General features: G+C 34.6%; 1 protein-coding gene across 16 annotated transcripts in view; it reads right to left on the bottom strand.

The window, feature by feature from the left end:
- MYCBP2 (MYC binding protein 2) overlaps positions 1 to 19464 on the bottom strand; it is a 334178-nt gene that overhangs the window by 128676 nt on the left and 186038 nt on the right. For 11 of the 16 annotated variants that reach the window (XM_066380743.1, XM_066380736.1, XM_066380739.1 and 8 more), the window contains 7 exons: positions 17354 to 17454; positions 16442 to 16660; positions 10901 to 11126; positions 9809 to 9927; positions 9127 to 9214; positions 6149 to 6201; positions 2719 to 2891 (listed from right to left, as the gene is read on the bottom strand). In XM_066380743.1, the coding sequence (XP_066236840.1) occupies positions 2719 to 2891; positions 6149 to 6201; positions 9127 to 9214; positions 9809 to 9927; positions 10901 to 11126; positions 16442 to 16660; positions 17354 to 17454 (979 nt within the window). The remainder of the gene's footprint in view (positions 1 to 2718; positions 2892 to 6148; positions 6202 to 9126; positions 9215 to 9808; positions 9928 to 10900; positions 11127 to 16441; positions 16661 to 17353; positions 17455 to 19464) is intronic. The other 5 variants (XM_066380737.1, XM_066380744.1, XM_066380746.1 and 2 more) reach the window with 1 other exon arrangement.

The following is a 19464-nucleotide window of genomic DNA, read 5'->3' as shown; positions in this document are numbered from 1 at the left end:
TATGAATAAAGTGGGTAGTATCACACTTCCTGATACCAAGTTATACTACAAGGCCACTGTACTCAAATTGCTTGGTACTGGCATAAGAACAAGCATATAGAGCAATGGAACAAAACAGAGAACCCAGAAATAAACCTGCACCTTTATGGACAATTGGTATTTTTCAAAGGTGTTAATAGCATACAATGGAGTAAAGATAGTCTCTTTAACAAATGGTATTGGGAAAATTGGACAGCTACCTGCAAAAAAATGAAACTAGACCACCAACTTACACCATTCACAAAAATAAACTCAAAATGGATAAAAGACTTAAATGTAAGTTGTGAAACCATAATTATCTTAGCAGAAAACATAGAGTAAGCTCTCCGACACCTGTTGCAGCAATGTATTTGTTGATTTATCTCTACAGGCAAGTGAAATAAAGGACAGGATGAACAAATGGGACTATATCAAACTAAAAAGCTTTGGCACAGCTAAAGACAATATGAACAAAATAAGAAGACAAACCACACAATGGTTAATATATATCAACCACTCGACAATACCTCTGATAAGGGGTTAATAACCAAAATTTATAAAGACTTGTAAAACATTTCCAGGAAGATAAATAATCCAATCAAAAATGGGCAAAAGAAATGAAGAGACACTTCTCCAAAGAGGACAATACAGATGGTCAATAGACATATGAAAAAATGTTCAACTTTACTAATCATTAGAGAAATGTAAATTGAAATCACAATGAGAGATCACCTCACACCAGTCAGAATGGTGCTCATTAACAAAACAACACAGAATAAGTGCTGCCCAGGATGTGGAGAAAAGGGAACCCTCCTGCACTGCTGGTGGGAATGCTGACTGGTGCAGCCACTGTGGAAAACAGTATGAAGATTTCTCAAAAAATTAAACATAGAACTGCCTTTTGACCCAGCCATCCCACTTTTAGGACTATATCCTAAGAACACCACATCACTGATTCAAAAGAAGAAATTCACCCCCATGTTTATGGCAGCATTGTTTACAATAGCCAAGATATAGAAACAGTTCAAGTGTCTGTCAGTGGATGAGTGGATTAAAAAGCTGTGGTACATACACAGAATGAAATACTATGTGGCCATGAAAAAGAAAAAAAGTTACCTTTTGTGACAACATGGATGGACCTGGAAATTATTATGTTAAGTGAAATATGCTAGGTAGAAAAAAAAAATCCTACGACCTTACTCATTTGAGGAATCCAATGAACAATGTGAACCGAGGAACAAAATAGAGGCAGTGACGGGATCAAAGGGACCAGAGGGAAAGCGGACAGAGGAAAAGGGGTTGAGAGGATGAGATCAGAGAAGTGAAAGAAATTGGTGAAATTATATATACATAACACAACGTTATAGAGAATAGAAAAGCAAATCCTGGAGGGAGGGGGGACGGTATTGGGAGGAAGGGGGAGAGGGGGATGTTGAGGGAACATGGGGGTAGGGGGATGTATTCTGTGGGACACTTGAATATATGTAAACATAATAAATTTAAATCAATAAAAAAATAAATTAAAAACAAACAAAAAAACCATAAAGATGTTAGATTTACGTATGGCAAAAATCACAAAGGCCAGCATATATTTTTCTTTTGCTTAAAAAAAGCAAATCACAACAAAATAAATGAAAAATGCACAACCTCAAATGATTTTATTTAAATTTTAAATTTATGATCTCAAATAGGTGGTATATAAAACTGAGACTTATGGACATAGATAAAAATAAAGTGAGTAACAGGGGAAAGGGAATGTGGGGGAGGGGGATGGAGAGGAGGTGGGGAGAAGGGTGTAAAGAGGAACAGATACAAAGTGATGGGAGATGACTTAATCTGGGGTGATGGGTATACAAAGTAACCAACATTTCAAATTCTACAGAAATGTTTATCTGAAATCTATATACTCTCACTGATCAATATTACTGTGTTAAAGTTAATTTTCTAAATAAAAATTTAAAAATTAAAAAAGATGTAGATTTGAAAAAACTCATATTAAAATAAAATACAGTAATAAATAAATTTAGTTTAGCTAGATATTAAATATTACTATCCAATACACAGATTTCTCAATTGTACCACACATTCCACATATTTTTATAAAAAAAGTTCATCTAGGAGACCTTAAAATAATCAACAACTATAATGTATTTTAAAAATATTTTGAAATAGCCTGACCAGGCGGTGGCACAGTGGATAGAGCTTCAGACTAAGATGCGGAGGACCCAGGTTCAAGACTTCAAGGTCACCAGCTTGAGTGCGGGCTCATCTGGTTTGAGCAGAAAGCTCACCAGCTTGGACCCAAGGTCGCTGGCTTGAGCAAGAGGTTACTCAGTTTGCTGTAGACCCCAGGTAAAAGCACATATGAGAAAGCAATCAATGAACCTAAGTGCCACAATGAAAAACTGATGATTGATGCTTCTCATCTCTCACTGTTCCTGTCTGTCTGTCCCTATCTATCCCTCTTTCTCTTTCTCTGTCTCTATAAAAAAATTTTTTTTAAAAGAAATGCTTATAAAAAATAAATTAAAAATTGAAATATTAACTACCATTTTATACTTCAAGAAGTTCAAAACACAAAAGTCAGATTATTTTAGGCAGCACTTTAACATACTAATGACTCCCCTTTCATTTCCCTTCATAAAAGAAAACTGAGGCAAGCCCTGAAATAAAGTAACTGTGGTACTTAAAATGCATTACCTTGCAAGCCTTCCACCACTTGATCCTGGAACACATGCAATAAAATCATCCAGGAAGGACTGTTCATTGCTTTGGATTTGTAGTGGTAAGTTTCCTTCAAGTGCCTCTAATATAGTGGGTGAATGAGAAAGAGCTAAGCCCTTTCCAAGAATACCAGAATGGCTTTTGCACACCTGTTGGGTAAAATATAACATTTATATATTTTTAAATATAAAACTTAAAATACATGAATTTTTAAACTTGCAAACAATTTCTGATAGGCCTTTTTGGGGAAATAATTTTTTCCCGATGCCCCAATATGTACTTAGCCTATAAAGTAGAAATCTTCCAGGTGGAAAAATATGGGAAAATACTTGAAGTAACTCTTCCCCCTCAAAAAAAGTGACTTGTGATCTGCACGCCAGTTGAAGTGGTGCATCTGCTCCCATCCTAGCCCTCTGATGGTACACCCCTATTTGTCAGGGCCAGTGCTCCCTGCTGTGGGAAGCTGTGAAGGACTTCTTTCTTTTGTGTCCCCATTATTGGCAGCTACCATTCATAGCTGTGTCTGCTCTCTTGGGTAGGTGGGTACCACGGTCTAGACTTGGGGAAAAAGAAGATGAAAGCTCGATTGTGGCTACACATAAACTCCATTAGTCTCTCTAAGCCTGACTGAAATTGTGAAAAAATCAGCAGGTAAAAATGAAATTGCAGTTCTTCCCATTTGACAAGTAAGCCACGTTTTGAAAGACCTGCTTTAAATGCTGAAATTCTAGAAACTTTGTTTCAATGAGTTTATAAAAAATTGAAAAAGTACTTTTCACAGGAAAGGATTATACTTCCAATACTTTCAAATTTATACAATGGTAACTTCTGTATTTTCTACAAGCTATGCAATTTAAAAAATCATAATCTTTGAAATCAAACAGACTTAAGTTTGAATCCTGGCTTTTCCTGACCTGTGGTGGTGCAGTGGATCAAGTGTCGACCTGGAATGCTGCAGTTACAGGTTTGAAACTCTAGGCTTGACTGGTCAAGGCACACATCGCAAGCAACTACTATAAGTTGATGCTTCCTGCTCCTCCCCACCCTTCTCCATTCCTCCCTTTCTGTAAAAAAACTCAATAAATAATTCTTTAAAAATAAAGAAAGAATCCTGGCTTTGGACAAGTTATAGCTGTGTGCTTATAAGCTAACAAGTTACAGACCTTCCTGAACATGATAAACTGGTGATCAAATAATCTCTTCTGTGTTATCATATTTAAATGAATGACACATAAAAAATGCACATTACATTGCCTAAGAAATAATAAGTGTTTAATACATGTTCGACCACCACAACAAATACCTTACATGCCAAAAGATGGGCAATTTAGAATTTTGTCGCAAAACTGCCAGAGGTCAAATCTAGCCCAGTTGCTTATTAACTGCGATTCCTGGGCAAGTTACTTAAGTTCTCCTTGCCTCAATTTCTTTATCTGTAAATGGATATAGGAGTCCAATCCAGTGGTTCTCAAACTTTTTGAAGTTGGGGCGCATTTAAAATCCTACAAATAATTGTAGGCTTACTATATATAAATTTCTGAGAAATATGTTATAATAATTAAGTCAAATATTAAGATAAATATAAAGTCCAAGTGTGCTCTTATGGTAATTAAAATAAATATGACAAAATTAAATTTATTCTGACATTAAAAAACATTTCTATGTTACATTTTTTGAGTTATGCTTTTTAAAATTTGTAAAAAAGAGGGGTTAAAAATAAAAGAACAACAAAAAAGTTATCTTTTTACATATATAGGTACATTCTTTTTTTTTTTTCTGAAGCTGGAAACGGGGAGAGACAGACAGACTCCCACATGCGCCCGACCGGGATCCACCCCGCATGCCCACCAGGGGCGACGCTCTGCCCACCAGGGGGCGATGCTCTGCCCCTCCGGGGCGTCGCTCTGCGGCGACCAGAGCCACTCTAGCGCCTGGGGCAGAGGCCAAGGAGCCATCCCCAGCGCCCGGGCCATCTTTGCTCCAATGGAGCCTCGGCTGCGGGAGGGGAAGAGAGAGACAGAGAGGAAGGAGGGGGGGGGTGTGGAGAAGCAAATGGGTGCTTCTCCTATGTGCCCTGGCCGGGAATTGAACCCGGGTCCCCCGCACGCCAGGCCGACGCTCTACCGCTGAGCCAACCAGCCAGGGCTTATAGGTACATTCTTAGTAAGATTTAGTAAATTCAGCGGGTCCCGGCACAAATGTGTTAAGTTTAATCATTCTTGTGTTTATGAGAAACACGAGCCTGATGTGTTCCAGCGATTTCTTCAATGTTTGGGCATATATTTGAAAGGCAAACTCTCATTTCCTTGTCAATACACTGAAGAATGCCTCTCTGTTTACTCTTAATTGTGTTGAGTGCAGAAAACCCCCACCACATATATCATCTTAACTTTATACCAAACAAAGGATAGAAGAAACTTGCCTGTCTTTCCAGGGAACATGGGGGGTAGTGTAAACAATCCAGCAACACAGTTTAACAGTCTTTTGCAACCTAATCAGGCAAGTGAGGTGGGGGGTTGGACAGACTGTCAGCTTACAGCCAATTCCCCACACCTCTGTCCCCTAAGATCTAAACTCCAAAAATCCTGTTGGTTTTTTGGTCCCCAACAGGCACATATTTCTCTGGAATACCATAGGGCTCACCTGGAAATCTTCTAGGGCCACCAGTGCGATCTGGCGCACACTTTGAGAACTACTGGTCTAATCCATAAATTTGTTGTGAGGTTCAAATGAGTTATAAATATGCATAGTGTTTAAAAGAGTACTTGATAAAATTAAGATCAAATAAATGTTTGTTTTTCTGATTACTGCTATAATCAGTTTATCTGAGGAAATACAATATAAACCACCAGTTATAAGTATTAGATGACCTAGATATTAGTCTGTCTTCTAATTACCTTAATTCTTAGACAAGTCATAACTTTTCTGAACTGCAGTTACTGTAATTTTAAGATATAAGAGATGATACTGACTTCAAAGTACAACTGTAAAAATTGATAATAAAGATATTGTAAACTATATAGGGTGTTCTGCAGATATTACTTAAATTATTAACACCTTATTTCCCCTTTTTCTAACTGGTCAATAGAACTTTGAGGACCCACTTTACATGCCCACATCTCTGCAATGCCTTCCCTGACAACCTTGGCACCTGGTAGGTCTTCTCTCTCCCAAAGGATTCATGTCTCACTCCAGAGATAACATTCACCATGCAGTCAAGGGCTCACATGAGTCTCTGCCATCAAGGCGAAAAATTTCATGTTATTTATCTTTATAACCACTAATAAACAGAATGAAATATTTAATAAATGAGTCCTTTTTTTCTATAAAAGTAAAGTTAATCTAAGTGAATATACAGCTTTTAATTAATGTACAAAATTTACTCTTAAAATGTTTGGGAATATACCTGTAATGCAGCCTCTTCAAGAATTTCAAGATCTTCTTCTAATTCATTACCTGCTGTGTAAATAAAAATTTTTATTGAAATATATCAATACTTAGTTTAACTTTCTAATCTTTTGCATTCATTATACATTTTTCACAATTCTGATATTCCAGATTGGAAAAAAAAAACCCTTATCATTCTGGATAAATATCAATGGTTTGCATTTTGAAATGTAATTTTCAGTGTGAATATAAGTCATAGTTCTCAAAGCAATAATCAAAATGCATCTACTGAGTGATTTGCAAAATATTTATATTCTATTTATGCATATAAATGTGTAACTTTGAGTATTTATTATTTTACAAAAAAAAAATGAGGTAGCCTGACCAGGCGGTGGCGCAGTGGATAGAGCGTCGGATTGGGATGCAGAGGACCCAGGTTCGAGACTCCAGCAAGGGGTTACTCAGTCTGCTGAAGGCCCTTGGTCAAGGCACGTATGAGAAAGCAATCAATGAACAACTAAGGTGTTGCAACATGCAATGAAAAACTAATGATTGATGCTTCTCATCTCTCTCCGTTCCTGTCTGTCTGTCCTTGTCTATCCCTCTCTCTGACTCACTCTCTGTCTCTGTAAAAAATAAATAAATAAATAAAATTTTTAAAAAAATACAGAAACATTTAAAAAAAAAGGAGGTAATGGTTATTCAGAATCTGGGCCTTTTTATTTTGGTCATCTTATAAAAGAACTTTACCATTAGTAAAAAATAGTAACTTGCAGGAAAACAGAAGGTAGTCACCACATCCTTTGGCATTTCCTCCTTTACTGCTTAATAAAAAATATATTTTATTTATTGAATTTTTTGATAGTATAATTTATAAAATATTACTACTAATGTAATACATATTCAAAGGGAACTATTCAAATTATACCAAAATAGAGAATGAATATTGCCTTCCCCTTCCAAACATAAAAACAGTATCAACAGTTTTTCATGTATTGGTCTAAAAATTTTGTTTGTAAATAATAAATGTATATATGTACGTATGTAAGTGTGTGAAGCACAGGTATGCACATATACATATATTTATATACATATATGTATGTATATATGATAATGTTTGTAAAAATGGGACCTTCTTGGCCTGACCAGGTGGTGGCACAGTGGATAGAGCGTCGGACTGGGATGCTGAGGACCCAGGTTCGAGACCCTGAGGTCGCCAGCTTGAGCGCGGGCTCGTCTGGTTTGAGCAAAGCTCACCAGCTTGGACCCAAGGTCGCTGGCTCGAGCAAGGGGTTACTTGGTCTGCTGAAGGCCTGTGGTCAAGGCACATATGAGAAAGCAATCAATGAACAACTAAGATGTCACAATGAAAATCAAATGATTGACGCTTCTCATCTCTCTCTGTTCCTGTCTGTCTGTCCCTATCTATTCCTCTCTCTTACTCTCTTAAAAAAAAAAAGAAAAGAGAAAGAAAAGAAAAAAAAATGGGACCTTCTTCTGCAACTTGATTTTCTCAGTTAATATAATTTGAACATCTTTCTTGGTCTGGATATACCTTCTGTTGTGTTTTAACAGCTGCATACATTCCCTATGTATGAATGTAACATTACTTATTTAATCAGTTTTAAACTGATAGACATTTTGGTTACTTCTAGGTATTATAATCACAAACACTGTTACATTATTCTACCTTACATGTATGTTTGAGCATTTGTACTAGTATATATAAAAACACTGCTACATCAAAAAGTATAAGCATGAAAAATTTAAACAGTAATTGACAAACTTCTTCCAAAGACAGTGTACTGATTTTCCTCACATGAATAGAATATATCTCATTTACATATATATATGTGTGTGTGTGTGACATATCAAGGGAATTGAGACAGATGAAAGGGAGCAGAAGGGGAAAGGAAACAGAAAGAAAGGATCAAGTAGGAATGGTAGTCTCTGGTGGAAAGAAATACAGATGAACTTTTGGGGGTGAGTACTGGGAAAATATTAACAAAATAATACATTTTATTCCCCAAATAGTGTGAAAATAAATTGTTAAACCATGCATACGTCACAGAATTAGTAAATATTTCAAATTTTATTACTTTATTTTCATTTTTATCATCTTGATTATAAATCAACTTAGGTATCATACAAATTTGTATCACATAAGAGATTCTGTTTCTGCCACAATCTCACTTCTCTGTTCTGCCTCACATGAAAACTCTTCCAAAGAGCTATCTATATTCAGCCTGATTCCCCTTCCTGACTTTCCATTCTCTCTACCCTAAAAGGCCAATATCTCTCTCATTTTACTGATGTATTTTTTATTGAGTATATAATCACTAAGTTTTCAATCCAAGGATAGATTTTGACTTCTCAGCAGCATTTGAAAATCTCATGAACATCCACTCTTCTGATTTTACTCCTATCTCACTGGTTGCTAGTCCTTCACAATCTTTTGTTTTTTGGAGTTTTTTTCTTCCTATTTTGTCCACCTGTCAAATTTTGGCAAGTGCCAGCTTTGATCCTGGGCTTCTTTCTCATTTGCATTCTCTTCATAGCTCATCTTTCACATGGTCCTATCTATGTATTACTTATGTTCAAATGACATTTGTATTGACTTGCTCCTTGAACTTCAGATAATGAGTTTCAATTGTCCACTTGATATGTTCACTAGAATATTTAAGAAAAATCTCAAACTTTTAGTTTTATACTATATATCCAGTGTCTAAACCAGTGCCAGGTACATAGCATGTATGTGGATAGAGTATTGTGTATATGTGTGTGCATGCGCGTGTGTGGCTGTGTGTGAATTAGACATACTTTTCATTCACCATTTTAAAAGTTCCAAACTACCAGTATATTAAGCAGTTATTTCTTATGAATACACTGACAGTGAAATTCATTTTGCTAATCTATTTTTAGAACATTCCATAATAAGTATATTCCAATTTTTATATTAAAAGAAATCATAAACACCTGATACTTGACTAGACTTACCAATAGGAAGTGCTAGATCCTTTTTCATCAAAGCTGCTGCACAAACCCCACCAAGATTGGCTAATTCTTTTTCCAACTGAATGACTCCCTGTAGAATTGTAAGAATGTATCACTGCTTTAAAAAAGGTTTGGAAGATAATGTTGATAATTAACAAATGTGACTTGTATTCAAGCATAACTTTTGAAACTGGAAGAAAGCATGTGGTTAAATTAAGAGCGGAAGAGATTCAATATTATGTCTTATGCTGATTATAAGGTTTGGGCCCATGGGTTCATTATCCAAAATTCTTTTCATTCATTCTTTGAGGGAACACAATCACCTTTTCACCTTGATTTTGTTTTTTTTTTGTGTGTGTAATTTAAAACATTTAGAAAAGTTATTAAGTTGGTTCTACTGTGAATTCAGGTTGAATTATTTACTCAGAACGGTACAGTCACTTGAGTGGGTTTGGAAGAGGAGCAGCTATCCTAAGTCTTCAAAGGCTGGGCCATGTTGCAGATCCCATTCTCTTAATGTATTAAAAGTAGCAAAAGCAGACCACTATACACATACAATTAAATTATAAAATATTTTAAGTCATATACTCAAGCTTAAAAATAAACTTCAGATTTCTTATAGACAGAAAATAAATTAAGTCAACACAATCTTCCTTAACAGAATAAGATAATAATTCATTCTTACTTCATCAGGTCCAGGGCTAAACTCATATCCAATTGCAAAACATTTGAAACCATAGAAAGAAGCTTTGTCATCTTTCACATAATCTGATGCAGTTTCCAATGAAAAAAGGGCCTCATTTCCTAAGAAAAAAAGCAAACACTATTCCAAAATCTGAAACAACTTTATCTTTTACCCAGCCCAAGATAGGTAGCAGTACCAATCATATAGTAAAAACCTAGTCATTCTGGAATGGTTTCTGAACAAGCCTCAGCTAAAAAAAAACAATAGGAACAATGGAACCATTCCAAGTGAGCTGATATTATTTTTATGATCAAATACTCTTTATCAAACATCCTGCCATTAAGTTATATGAGCAATTATCTGTCAATTACTAAAGTGAACGATTCTCTACCCTGAAATTTGGCTTTATCTGATATCTTCACAAACAAAGCAGTTCTGACTAGAAAAAAAGCTTCTGAATTCAATTTGGCTATCAGTTTGAGTGATTAAAAGAGTAGTTCATGGTTAGATCATTGAAAACACAACAGACTACATATAGCTAAAATTTTACTTACAAACTTTCTTTTAAAGAAAAACACCAGTAACAGCAATTACAAAAGTGCTCTCATGTACATTCCCTCCCTCCCTCCCTTTGTCTTTCTTTCTCTCTCTCTCTCTCTCTCTCTCTCTCACACACACACACACACACACACACACACACACACACCCGTAAAGGACTAAAAACAATAGTTTTAGCACAACTTGGTTATGTGGTTTACCAATAAAGGAGTCCTTAGTAAGTTCTGAAAATTTGCCACTTATTTGGAAAAAAGATCTAATCCACTTTTCTGTAGTTTGGTCCCAACCACAGACAGCCACCTCTCAATATTAACTTTCTGCTTCAGTCAAGCTAACGGCCTCTCTCCTAAAGCTTGGTCCTGATATGTCACCCCTTGCCCAGTCTCTACTTTCCACTGCAATCCAGATACATGACAAGTCTTGAGGAAATTCTTCTAAATGTAAATAACATTTTCAATGATTTATACTTACTAAACATAATTATAATAAGTGCATACTGTTTACCATATAAAACAGAAGAAAAAAATAACTTACCTGGCAACACTAAAACCATAGTAGGCCACCCAGAAGAACCTGAAAATTTCTTTAATTCTATCCAGGAATTAAGATTTTCATGAACAGATGTCAGTTTTGGTCCATATCCTGAATTCTGAATAGTTCTGACAGGAATCAACAAACGGAGAACATCTTCTGATTGTGCAGTACCACACTGAGGGTCAAACTCAATCGTCATCCACCGAACACACTCTGGAAATGTCACCTGAGGTCAGCAGGCAAGAGGGCACTTGCATTTGTTAAGAAGAATTAGATTTTGTTTTCTATCTTAAAAACAGGACATCATACTGCAAAGATGATGTTTTCAACATATTTTAAACATAATTTTTAAGGAAGAAAGTCAGAATAGTTTAATATAATCAGAAATAAGGGTATTAATGTTCAATATCAACTGTTCCTACTCCACACTTGGAATACTTACTTTCTACACCTAATATTTGTTTGATATTACAGTAATAATATTTGTAAACAGACACATATTATTATAAAAATACTACAAAGCTACTTAAACATTCAGCTGATTTTTGTGTGGAATAGTTTACTTATATAATAAATTTTCCATTTAAGTATATATTTAAGGAATATAAGTAGATAAATTAAAATATAATTTTATAGGTAAAGTATAAAGATATATTAATGGAAATGAATATATTGCTAAAATGTAAGGTTTTGGTCACTTTTAGGTTATCTACCATTCATAGTATTTATTACAAATGTTTCTTTTCATTAGCAAAAAACCTTCATGTATTATGAAAGTATAAATACACAAACACACACACGATAAAAACCTAGATTTTTACGTTTTCCTAACCTAAAGTTTTGCTATACATATGAGTTTTTGATGGCATATAATTACATGTGTTTTTAAGGCCACTTTTAAGCTTCTATCAGCAACATCACAGAGAGAGTTCTGTCATGGTAGTCAAATTACAGTTAAGCAGGTCCAAGTCACACAGTACACTATGAATTTGTTGTTGAATATAATATGAGCCTTAACAATTTCTTAAGTACAACTGTAATCTAAAAAAATTACCTAAATAAGCCAAATATCTTTAGTAAAGGATTTTTACAACTCTCCATTTAAATGAAAAGTTCAACCTTGTTTATAATAACATAAACATATATTAAAACCCAACTAAGATACTATTTCTCGCATTATGTTGCCCATGACCCAAATTTAAAGACATACTCTGTTAGGGAGCCTGTAAGAAAACAAGCACTCTTATTCACTGTTGGTGGGGACTCAAAACAGTATAACCCTTGTGGAAGGGAATCTGTCAACATCTAGCAAACCTACATATGCATTCACCCTCTGAATCAGCAATCCCAGATCTACAAAAACACAAGGCTCCTCATTCCATATTTGTTTAACCTAGCTATTCCACTTCTAGAATTCACTTAGAAGAATATTCCTTGAAAGATAATTAACGTGGAAAAAAAACACACATGCACAAATTATTCATTGCAAAAAAAAAAAAAAGGCAAAATACTGAAAATGCTCTAAATGCACACATCCATGAGACTGAATGAATAAACTATGATATATCTTTACTCTGGAGTACTTTGTAGTTACAAAAAGAAAAAATGACAATTATTGTTTAGAGAGATTTCTATACACACTGTCAAATATAATAAGCAAAGCACAAAATAGTATATATAGTGTGCTAATTTTTAAACAAAGAAGAAAAATAAGACTATATATCCATCCATCCAAATTTTTTCAAAAAGGAAAACAGTAAGGATATGTTACTGGAGTGAGATGCAGAGAAAGAAAAAGGAAAGGATTTATAATTCTGAGAATATTATTCTATATAACATTATTTCTGAGACCATGTTAATATTTAACATATTTAAAAACTAAAATTAAATCAAGGGAAAAAAGTCATAAATAATAAATACAAATAAAAAAAATGCCTAACTTTATATCAAACTGATCATATAAGTATATATACCCTCCAAAAAACTATTCTAAATAACTTTTGAATATTGTACTTTGGTATATAATGTCAGAAGGATTTATTTTTTTGTTTTTGTTTTCATGACAAGAGACAGAGAGAGAGACAAAGAGAGGGACAGGACAGACAGGGAGAAGACAGGTTGGGAGAGAGTGAGAAGCATCAGTTCTTTGTTGTGGAACCTTAGTTGTTCATTGACTGCTTTTTCATATGTGCCTTGACCGAGGGTGGAGGGGTGAAGGTGGGCGTGGGGGGCTACAGCAGAGCAAGTGACACTTTGCTCAAGTCAGCGACCTTGGGCTTCAATGCAGCAACCTTTGGGCTCAATCTAGCAAGCATGGGGTTATGTCTATGGTCCCATGCTCAAGCCAGAGACCCTGCACTCAAGCTGGTGAGCCCATGCTCAAGTTGGCGACATTGGGATTTCGAATCTGGGTCCTCTGCATTCCAGTCTGACACTCTATCCACTGCACAAACACCTGGTCACACCAGAAGGATTTATTCCAAAGACAAATATTATGCAAAGAAATCATTAATTTTACCTAACAGTTTCATTATTCAGTGACATACATCAATAAAAAGGATATGAAGAAAAGACCTTTATGGTTGTAAACTGGAACTATTAAGGAGTGCTGAAAACTAATGAAACCACAGCAAAAGGACATAGAATATAACTTGAATCAACTTTACTGGACAAGTCAAAATCTGAGCATCAAAATGAATAATGACAGCAAAGGATTACAACATTAAGTAAGCAAAGAATCCTTAAATCCATATTGATATAAACAAATAAAATAAATAAATGAACAAATTTTTAAAAGTGGAAGGCATAGAAAAAGTCTCCTTTGTAATAGAATACCAACTGGAGGAAATAGTAAAATTAGAAAGCCACAATTTTGCAGCCACTATAGCATAAGTAATTTGGGTAAGTACAATCAACAGATGCTAAAACCACCAGGTAAAAATTTGTTGGGGAACAGTGTTTTTTACACAGTCTCTAGATGTCTCTCAAAAAACATTTTTAAAGAAAAAAAAATGCTAGTTTTAAAGGAGAAATTTGTCGGCTATCATCCTAAACAAGTGACTAAGTTGTTGACCGAAATGTATAACCTGAGTCTAATCATTAGGAAATGATCAATAAAATCCAAATAAAATATTTCTACAAAACCAGATGGTATTCTTCAGAAATGCTAATGTCATTAAAAGACAAAGAAAAGCTAAGAAACTGTTTCAGATTAAAAGGGAAAAATGAGACCTTGAAAATTAAGTGTTCTGTAAAAGTCTGACTGGATCAAGTCTGGATTTTAAAAAAAGGGTTTTAAATGCCACTGTTAGAACAACAGGCAAAATGTTTAGTTTAAAACCTGATACAATACTACTGTTTATTATGATAATAATACAACACAAATGTTAAATCACCTAAATTTGATCCCTGTATTGTGGCTATACAGAAACCTCATTTTTTTTTAAGAACAAGTGAAGGGTTATGATGTTCACAACTTACTCTTAAATGGTTCAGTAATAATAAATATAGATAAACAAACACATAAATGACTACAACAAATGTAGCAAAATGTTACCTGAAGAAGCTAAGTGAAAGGCATGAGTGTTCAAAGTACAAATCATGCTCCTTTTTTCTACAGGCTTGAAGTTTTTAGAAATAAAAAGTTAAAAAAACATGAGGAATGACTTCCTACATCTCATCTGCACTTGTATATGTGTCTATGCTTACACTAGAAGAAACAATGGAAAAATAAACTACAAAATAAAAATAACATAAAATGTTCCATATGACAGGGAAGGAGAGAACACAGTGAGGGAACAGAACTACAAACTACACTTCTTTGAATGTACATTGTCTTACAGGTTTGACTTAGGACTATGTAATTACTTAAATTATTATAAAACATAACAATATTTTAAAAGCAACTCTTAAAAATCTAGTATAAAATAAAACAAATAATGCCAAATGTATATTCAATTAGTGGCGTAAGTACACAGAAAGGGATAATTTACTTTAAAGCACAGTAACTGGCCATACCCACTTTCTTTACAACATAGTCATTTCCCTATTCATCCTAGTTAGGATCCACCTAAAAGACACACACACACACAATGAATAATTAAGTGACTTTTAAATTCTAATATTTCTAGTGCCATCAAGAACAGGAATTCTAGAAGTATGAGAAAAGAGATTCAAGTATAACATATTGTGGTCCTTATTTTGACTTGGCATCAGTACACACTCATGAGGTATTTTATCTTAAAAAAATAATACATGTACACACAAATTTGTCTAGTTCTATATCTATACACATAAATACATATAAAAATAATAAGTGCCTGTGTATATAAATACACATGTTTATGTGTGAGTGTATGTACCAGTTCTGGGCACTATCAATACCTAGAAAAAATAACCAATCCAGGAGAAACGAGCATCTCTAATCCCAGATTTTGGCTTTTACGTATCCACCACCCTTAAAAGGAACCAGGGCACTTTGAAAAAATGGCTGGTTTCAGATCTGAGGGAAGAAATGTATAAAATAAACTTGGAACATCTTAGCACACCAGAGAGCCAGGATGCAATGAATGACTGCAGGGATGTCTAGTGGATTCAGGAGGTAAACTGAAGAGGCTCCTATCTAAAAAGTTATATTATCCAGTTTCTTAAATAAAATTCAAAGAAACAAAAAAGAGAGAGATGGAAGGAAACCTATATGTTAAAAGGCTTAAGAGACATAACCAATCATAATGTATGAATCCTATCTGGATTCTAATTTAAACAATAAAATGTGCTTATTTGGTGAAGGAATTGTTGGTTTTTTTAGTTTGATAATACAATTATTTTTTATGGGTCCTTAATACATAATGAAGTATCTAAAAATGTGCTTTAAAACAATTTAGGAAGGGACAAAATGGACAGGGATAAATAAAACAGGTTTGACCAGAGTTGATAACTAACTATTGAATCTAGGATGATGGATAAATGAGGTGACTGTACTAGTTTGTCTTTTTTATGTTTACTTTATTCTACAATAAAAACCTAAATATTTTATAAGTACATAAAACATTAACTTATAATTCTCCTAAATTACATGATACAATTTAAAAAGAAATAAGGATTTTGAATATCTATATTTATAAATGTTTTATATGTATTTTTTTACAATATGTATAATACTTTTAAATCCTACATTGGGTATGCAAATATTCAGGTTGTAGTACAAACAATATCAATCCAAAAAGTATAATTTTTAAGTTTTAATGTTTATATCTACTACTTTTACAAACTATAATATGCAGTTTAGCATTATATATTGCACTGTACTTATAAAAAATGAGAATAACTCTTTTAAATTCTATAAAACTACACTCTTTAATAATAAAAATTGTCTTAAACCCTTCTGTGTATCTGACAATGCCTAATTACCTTCTATTCTCTATGTTTAAATATTATAAAAGAAGTTATACTTTTGAGCAGAGGCTAAATATCCTTTGAGATATCTTTCTAGAACATTAAACCAAGTTTTAAATTTAACTCTCCCTAAGAATCGGTGCCTACCTTGTAGTGCATCACACATGCAGGTTTATAGGGGTGTTCACTCTCTATGACAGCATAGTGATTAGAGGTTGTACAAGCAGAGAGGCCTTGTTCGGGCTGGTTTCCTGTGGTGCTATCTGTTGACTGATTAGGATTGAATGCAGGGGGTGCATACTTCTGATTCAAAATGGCAACTGAGGGAAGCAACTGTTGAACAAGGCCAAAGACTTCTACAGCCACCTAGTATAAAGAAAATGGTTAAATGAGATAATAAATGTAAAAGTCTGCTTTAAAAGTATTAAGTACTATAATTGTTGGTTATCCTCATTATTAAGAATTCCATCTAGAGTTTCTTCTAGCTAAGTGTTCGTTTAACAAGAAATTTATTCTATGGGAAAAAAAGACATCATAGATGTCACAGATGTTATATGAAAATAACCTAGTCTGTATTTTTAAATATTTTGCCTTTTTGTGATCTGCAGTAAACTAAGTTTTATGCAATAATTATGCTAAGAATCAATAGTTTTTAATTTCTTGCTTGTCTTAAATATTTCACAATTTAAAAACACTCCTATTCTTTTACATTGCTATTTTTATTCAGAATGGGGATTTGGAATCAACCTCATAAATTAAAAAATCTCAGTTAACAAGCTTTCTTTTCATATCATATTTCAAAAAAATATATTTCCCATTTCCAAATTCTTCAAATCTAAGCCAGTGAGTAAGCCTCATAAATCAGTAAATAATACTAATAACACAGAGAAGACTAATAAATTTTGGCATTTAACATGTCTATCTCTGCCTGTTACCTGTAACCCAGGTGCTTCAAAGATTAAAGTTCTTAAAGGAAGGATATGAAGTCTAAAAAATAATTGTTTAAAAAAATGATGTTGTTTAAAAAAAGATTCAAAGTTATAGAATTAAATTACACACCTTGGGAATAGCAGCAGCTACTGGTCCTATGTAGGCTATAATTAGGGGAAGCAGCATGGAAAACAGACTGGAAGAGCTAAGCAGTTCTGGAATGTCATCAGCTAAAAAAGGCAGTAAACTATAGTTAGAAGGTAATTTCACTATAATGAATATATGCTATACTAAATTTATATTCTATTATTTTGTTGAGCAAAATTACAGTTGATATCGATTGAGTGCTTATAAAGGACTTGGCACTACTGTAAGGGCTTTATTGACATTTATCTCAATCAATAAGAAGCTTTCATTATCCCCACTTTTTAGAAGGGAAACCAAGGCACACAGTGTTTAACTACGCCCGAACATCTGTAAAATGGTACAGCTGTGACTGGAACCTACAATAACAGTCATGACTTTAAACCACTGTACTTGGCACCACACATGGCTGTATGTGTGACATTAGACAATTACATATTCTGTACATGCTTAGTAATCATCTATAAAAGAAGATAACAACAGACTTCACTCATTGGTTGTTACCAAGATTAATTGAGTTTATATATATAAAGTGCTTAGAACAATGCCTGAACATATTAAAAGCACTCCAAAAATATTTGCTATTAAACTATAATGCCTTCTATTTTTTCCAAGGAAAGTACTTTGTTGATGGACATCTTACTGGGTTTTATCCATGACCATGGTGCAGGAAGATAAACTGAGTCTAGGTTGTAAAGACCTTTGTTAAAAGCCAATCAATCCCAAATACTTGTTTCTAAGTCAGCTGTTCTATCAGAATAGGCTAGGCACTTATTTAATAAATATAGTTTCCTAGCCCAGCTAAACCCCCTAATTTGAGTGTGACAAATATTCTTCACTTTTAGCAAGTTACCCAGGTGATTCTGATGTGCAACTAAGCTTAGGAATAAATGTTGTAAATAACAGTAAAGTGGAGTGGGCAACAGTGGATGTTGTTTTTTTTCCTGTATTATTCTTAAGCGAGAAGCAGGGAGGCAGAGAGACAGACTGCTGCATGTGCCTGACTAGGATCCAACAGGCAAGCCCACTAGGGGGTGATGCTCTGCCCATCTGGGGCTGTTGCTCCATTGCAACTAGAGCCATTTTAGCACCTGAGCAGAAGCCATGGAGCCATCCTCAGTGCCCAGTAAAGCCTTGGCTGCGGGAGGGGGGGGGAGAGAGAGAAAGGAGAGGAGGAAGGGGGGAGAAGCAGATGGGCGCCTCTCCTGTGTGCCCTGGCCGGAAATCGAACCCGGGACTTCTACATGCTGGGCCGACGCTCTACCACTTAGCCAACCAGCCAGGACCAACAGTGAATGTTTTTATAAATATAACTCTTCTGCCAGTGTGAAGGGTAATTAGATAACTTGACAGGGAATAAGGGCAAGGTGGCAGTGAGATTATTAGGATGTTTATCTGTCCGTGAAAAAGAAGACATGTGCTGGCACCATGGCAGCCTGAACTAGGAGAGAACAGACACAGGTGGACAATACTAACTGGAGAGATTCCTGTGGAAGAACTTGTGGAACTCAATTTAGACAAGTGAATTAGGGGAAATATTTAGGGTTATCCAGACTTTGGGTAAATGGCAATATCATTACTGGAAATAGGACATATAGGAAGAAAAACAGGTCTAAAGGAGAAAACAAAATGCTTTTGACTATGGAAAGAAGGATAACGTAAAGACTCAGTTTAATCGAGAATTTTTCTTAGTATGTTAACTAAGAAAATTATACTTAGCAGGTAATTGCTGTTTTTAAATTGAATTAATTGGGGCATAGATTTCAAGTACACAATTCAATAAAACACAACTCCACACTGCACTGTGTGCCCATCGGCCCAAGCAAAGTCTTTTTCCATCCCCATTTCCTCCATCTCGCCCACCTCTACCTATCCCCTTTCCCCGATTATCACTGCATTGCTGTCTGTGTTCATCTATCTATCTATCCATCCTTTTGCTTAATCCCTTCATCTTCTTTCATCTAACCCCCTCCTCCTCTGACAGCTGTCACTGTGTTCCTTTTGAACAGTTTAAAATTCTGCATTACTGTATGAAGTGTTATGACCAGTTGACTCAAAATGAAATGCACGTGCAGATCTATAATTAATAAAACATT

The sequence above is a fragment of the Saccopteryx leptura genome, chromosome 4 (assembly GCF_036850995.1).
Source record: "Saccopteryx leptura isolate mSacLep1 chromosome 4, mSacLep1_pri_phased_curated, whole genome shotgun sequence".
In the NCBI taxonomy this organism is placed as follows: domain Eukaryota; kingdom Metazoa; phylum Chordata; class Mammalia; order Chiroptera; family Emballonuridae; genus Saccopteryx; species Saccopteryx leptura.
The sequence above is the reverse complement of the archived record's forward strand: the minus strand, read 5'-3'. Positions and strand labels throughout refer to the sequence as shown.